This window comes from Drosophila ananassae, chromosome XR, assembly GCF_017639315.1.
Source record: "Drosophila ananassae strain 14024-0371.13 chromosome XR, ASM1763931v2, whole genome shotgun sequence".
NCBI lineage: Eukaryota > Metazoa > Arthropoda > Insecta > Diptera > Drosophilidae > Drosophila > Drosophila ananassae.
Window position 1 is genome coordinate 19,304,335 of NC_057932.1, and position 5,573 is coordinate 19,309,907.

The window sequence follows — 5,573 nt, forward strand, 5'->3', positions numbered from 1 at the left end:
TCCCGATCGCTTTTTCGTTCTTCTTTTCCATTTTCTCATTTTTGTAGCTCACTTTTGTGTCACTCGGCCATCGGACTGTGGCTTAGCTATGGTGAATAGCAATGGCCGCTTCGAAGCGATCCTCTCTCTCTCACATGTCCTCTCTCCACCATGGTGGTGCACCAGACTGATCCCGGCACTTCTATCCTTTCTTGCTCTCCTCCTCCATTCAGCTAGCCATTTCAACTCGGGCTTGGCGAAGAAGAAGACGTAGAAGCATCAGTTTTGTGAAAAGTCATTGGTAAGTGGAAAAGTGAAAGTGCTTAATCCTTTCCTTTTTTCCAATTTTCGTAGCTCACTTTTGCGGTTCTGTATCACTACAATGCAACACATCTTAGTTGTGGTGAATAATAATGGCCGCTCAGGAGAGCTCTCTCGCGCTCACCAAGCTATCTCACCACTGCCAGACTGATCCCGCTTGGATCCTTTTGCTTTCTTCTCCTTCCAGCCTTTTCAACCTGCAGCTGACGGAAGGTAGGACATGGACACGGAGACACAAGTTTCTTTTCAAGTGAATTAAATTAGAAGTGAAAAAAGTGTAAGTTAGTAAGTGTGAAAAGTTAATAAGTGAAAAGTGAGTGTTTAGTGCAAAGTGATTTTGTGAAAATAGTGAAAGTAAAGTGTTTATAAAATACATAATATATATATAGTATATACTTAAAAGTATTAATAAAATAATAAAAAATTGTGGGCTAATTTTGCAAAAGTAAAACAATTTTAAGACCAAACTTTTAAAACAAGACACTGCGAATAATACGAACATTTTCACATTTGTTGGTACTTGTTATGTAATTAAACATGTAAGCAGCGGCAAGTGCCCTTTACCGTTATGTACAAAAAGTACAGTATGTCCTGAAAGACTAACAAAGAGGAACGAACAAAGTTCGGTAAGTAAGATTTTTTTAAAGTGTATTATTTCATTTTTCAAAATCAGCAATATTTTATATTAATATATTTTTTAATATTCTTTTTTTAGTTGTTAATACAATTACACAATAAATTAAACAAAGATTGATTAAAGAAGAATAAATAAACATTTTCGGTAAGTACTTTTTACTTTTTTATGATTTTATTGAATTTTGTTATTTATATTTTATTTTGGGAAAGAAATAGTTAACAAATAATAAATAATTAAAAATTCAAAAGATTTTCCGGCAAAAGTAATAGAATCCTTTAATGTCCTTAAAATATTTTGTTAAAAATTTGTTAATTAAAGTAAATTACAAACTTTTCTTTAACCTTATTTTTAAAAAATAAATAAATAAATAAAACCGCTTAATTGAAAAGAGTCTGAAAATAATCTGCATAATTTAAAAGTCCGCCCCTGACCAGAGAACGGGTTTAAGAAATCCGTGTGGCAAAGAGAAAAGAAACAAAAATGGAGAAGGCGAGAAATGGCGAGAAAGGGGAAGAAGCAGAAACCCTCAAGCATCCGGCCTGCCACTGTCAATAATTAAGAGCGATCCTTGATATAAACTTTGCGCTAAGTCCGGATAAAGCCGGAAAAGCTGTTCTAGGTTGCACTGAGAGAAATATTACAAAATAAATTAGCAACTAGGGGGACATATAATATATACATTATTTAATTATATTTTATATTAAATATTTTTATTAATAATGTCCAATGTAAGTAAACTATTTAATTTAAAAGTCCACCCTATTTTTCCTGTAGAGTTAACTGTTTTATTTTGCCATCCTTGTTTTTCTCCTCTCCCACTGCACCACTGAGCCACTCTCTCGTTTTCACCTTTCGTACTTTTTCTTTTGCATTCGTTTTGATTAAATTTAAAAGTTACTCACTCTCACCGCCCCATCTCACCACCCCACTCTCCCCATAAACATATACACGGCAATAAACAGGCAAATAGCATCATCTCTTTCGCTCCCTTCCACTTTCGCTCCTTCTATAATTGTGTCTTCAGCCGTCAATTGTGTCTTGACTGCCTGTTGCTCTCTCCTCTGCACTCTCTCTCCACTATTATTTTTTGTCGCGTAGCAGCGTCAGCTATCCCCGCTGCCCCCCTGCCCCACCATCCCCCCACTTTCGCAACAATGGCAACAATGCAGCCTGCGGATGAGCTAATAGATTTATCACGAATCGTTTCACAGTCCGTTACCGTTATTGTTGTTGTGCCAGCCACATTTTCCATTGTCTTTGCAGGTGTCGCCGGCACCGCTCTCTCTCTCTCTCTCTCAATTTGTATGAAATTCTTAACGGTAAAAAGTGAATTTAATTTTTAATGGGATGGGGAAATATTTTGGGGAATTATAATGGGAAATATTAAAAATATATTAAATATAAATATTAATTATTTTATAACTAGTTTAAATATTTTATTTTGTATTATATTATAAATTATTATTAAATAAACTAAATTATTATTAAAAATATTAATATTAATTTTAAATATAATTAATTTTATATTTTAAAAGAAAGTATCTGAAAAGGATATCCAATATTCGTTGTAGAGACCTAGCGCCGGCGGGATAACTTAATCCCTGCTCCTGATCCTTTCTGACATTACCGTTAATTGAATGCCAAACACAAATAGCCAGGATAATAACTGTCAGTAGAAGAAGAGAAAAGAAAAGGACTAAAAAGGCTTCCACAGAAATGCAGAAAAATGCAAAGTTCTCGAGGAAAGTTTCACGAAAAGTGTCTGTTCATTAGTGCCTCGTGATTAGGGGGGGTTGGGAGGTGGAGGGAGTAAGTTGTAAGCCCATTGTCTCCATCGATTAGATTGAAAAAACGCCACTCGAGAATTATGATTTATTTTTGTTGCCGTGATTAGATAGTCGTACTATTTATGTACTATTTTAGTTCGGTTGTAAATCAAGACTGGGCTGCTTTATAAAAGGGGTCCGCCCCGCCGGGGATTTGCCCATTTGCGAACTGAAAATGGCACGATTTGGTGTTCCCTCCTCCAGCTGCTGGCTTCTGCTTGTGCTGGCTTGTGCGTCACTCTCCACGGTACAGTCGGCACCCGGTAACGGCTACGGACGCATCGTCGGCGGCGAGGATGCCTCCAAGGCCCAGTTCCCCCACCAGATCTCCCTGCGGAACGCCGGCTCCCACAGCTGCGGGGGTTCGATCATCTCCAAGAACTTCATCCTCACCGCCGCCCATTGTGTGACCAACCAGCAGGAGGACGGATCCTTCGTGGCCATTGACGCCGATAGGTTCACCATCCGGGCCGGATCCAATGACCGGTTCAGCGGCGGTGTCCTGGTCAACGTGGTCGAGGTCATCTTCCACGAGGGATACAATACCAACCTGCACAACGACGTGGCCGTTCTCCGGCTGGAGAGCCCCCTGATCTTCTCCAGCAGCATCCAGCCCATCGCCCTGCCCTCCGTCCAGACCCCCGACGACGCCGACATCATCGTTTCCGGCTGGGGCAGACTCAAGGCCGGCGGGGATCTGCCCCGCTACCTTCAGTACAACACCCTCAAGTCCATCTCCTTCGAGAAGTGCGACGAGCTGATCGGCTGGGGCCTCGAGATGGAGCTCTGCCTCCTCCACGAGGCGGACAACGGTGTCTGCCACGGGGACTCCGGCGGCCCGGCAATCTACAACGGCGAGGTGGTCGGCATTGCCGGCTTTGTGTGGGGCAGCTGCGGCACCACCTACCCGGACGGCTACTCGAGGGTCTGGTACCACAAGGAGTGGATAATCCAGCACACCGACCTCTAAAAGGGTGCCCAAGGGATGTGCTTCTTTTTTTTTTTGAATAGCTGTACGGAAAATAGTGAAAAATTCAATTTATTAAATGGTTTTTTTCAAGAAAATGATTCTTTTTAGTTCGGAATATGGAAGGAAGGAAGATTTCCATTTCATTCTTCATCAAAACATACAATTTTAATATTTTTTAGAGTATTTTTTCGAGTTTTTCGGAGAGAATTTCGTAGAAAAAAGTGGGAATATAGACCTGTAGACCAGTCTAAAGTCTATATCTCCGACAATTCCCAATAGATTCTTGAGAGGAATGTCTTGAAAAATGTCTAAAACAATTTCCTACAAGTTTCTGCATTCTTTTGATTTATTTCCACTATTTTTGTTATGAATATATAATATATATAGTAATTGTTATGCAATTAAATAAAATACCAGAAGGCCCTGCACCCAAAACTGAATCAAAGAGCCAGTTGTAAGTGAATTAGCAATGACATAATTCCCTGCTCCGATTAGATTGGAATCCCCGTGACGGAATCGTGCCCTGCATAAATCTTGGCTATATCGATAAGATATAGCTTCTGGGCCGTTCTGTAACCGGGCCGTAAATTGCAAGAGCTGGCAAGAGCTGGCCAGAGCCGTGTGGGGTATATATAGGGAAGGTGTTTATCGGAGGTTTAACTCATTTGCGAATTGAAAATGGCAAGTCTTGGTGGCTTTTCTTTGAGAACTTGTCTCCTAATCGCCTTGGCAGTGTCGTCGGTACAGTCAGTCCCCGCTAACGGGGTCGAACGCATCGTGGGTGGCAAGAATGCCGCCGAGGCTCAGTTCCCGTATCAGATCTCGCTGAGAAACGATAGCGTCCACTGGTGTGGCGGGTCGATCCTGTCTGAGAACTACATCCTGACGGCCGCCCACTCACAAGGGAGACCGGAAGTGGAGGATACATCTTAGAGCCAGTCCACAGGCTGTCCATCCAGGCGGGGTCCAATGACCGGTTCAGGGGCGGCACAATCCTTCCGGTGGCGGAAATCATCGTTCACGAGGACTACGGCGAATTCCTCAACGACATCGCCCTGTTGCGGCTGGAGCGTCCCCTGACCTTCGCCAGAAATATCCAACCCATAGCCCTGGCCTCGTCAGAGACGCCGGATGACGTGGACATCGTGGTTTCCGGGTGGGGGAGACTGAAGACCATGGGCCGGGTGCCCCGGTATCTGCAGTACAACACCCTCCAGTCCATCTCCTTTGAGAGGTGCGACGAGATGATCGGCTGGGGCGTCGAGATGGAGCTCTGCCTCCACCACGAGGTGGGCAACGGAGCCTGCAATGGGGACTCGGGCGGACCGGCCACCTACAACAACGAGGTGGTGGGCGTGGCGGGATTCGTGATGGGAGGATGTGGAACCGAATATCCCGATGGCTATGCCAGGGTCTACTATTACTTGGATTGGATCAAGAAGCACTCGAATATCTCCAATTTTTAAAATTTATTTTATTACAAAGAACTATAAAAATGGTTCTGATATATTCTTTTAATTTCAAAAATCATTTAAAATTTGTAAAAACAATTCTTGCTTATCACTTAGTCTTGACATTAATTATTAAATGAAATATATAGCCCCTGGCATTGATTTTTTGCTTTAAAAGTATTTGTTTTGATAATAACTGCTTGCGAAAGTTCTTAGGTAATATTATACTTATATGGATGAAGGTAATGCACTTTTAGAGATAAGTAGAAATCGAAAGGCCAGTCAGTAGTTGTTGAAGAACTACTAGAGTTAGAGGAGAATATTATACTAGACTGTAGTAGGTAGAGTATAGGATAGAGTATTATCAATATTATAGAATAGAGAAATTA

The 5,573-nt window shown here is 41.7% G+C and overlaps 1 protein-coding gene and 1 pseudogene across 1 annotated transcript; both read left to right on the forward strand.

Annotated features, from left to right (window-relative positions):
• Positions 1 to 2,889: 2,889 nt before the first annotated feature.
• Positions 2,890 to 4,173, forward strand: LOC6504534 (trypsin alpha). Its single transcript, XM_001967050.4, has one exon. It carries the CDS (start codon positions 2,939 to 2,941, stop codon positions 3,731 to 3,733), a length of 795 nt encoding a protein of 264 aa, XP_001967086.1. The 5' UTR covers positions 2,890 to 2,938; the 3' UTR covers positions 3,734 to 4,173.
• A 191-nt stretch (positions 4,174 to 4,364) lies between these two features.
• Positions 4,365 to 5,340, forward strand: LOC6504535 (annotated as a pseudogene).
• The last annotated feature ends 233 nt before the right edge of the window (positions 5,341 to 5,573 follow it).

Excerpts from the sequence above, each read along its gene's own strand:
- LOC6504534 (XM_001967050.4), top strand. The coding sequence starts at position 2,939 with ATGGCACGATTTGGTGTTCCCTCCTCCAGCTGCTGGCTTCTGCTTGTG.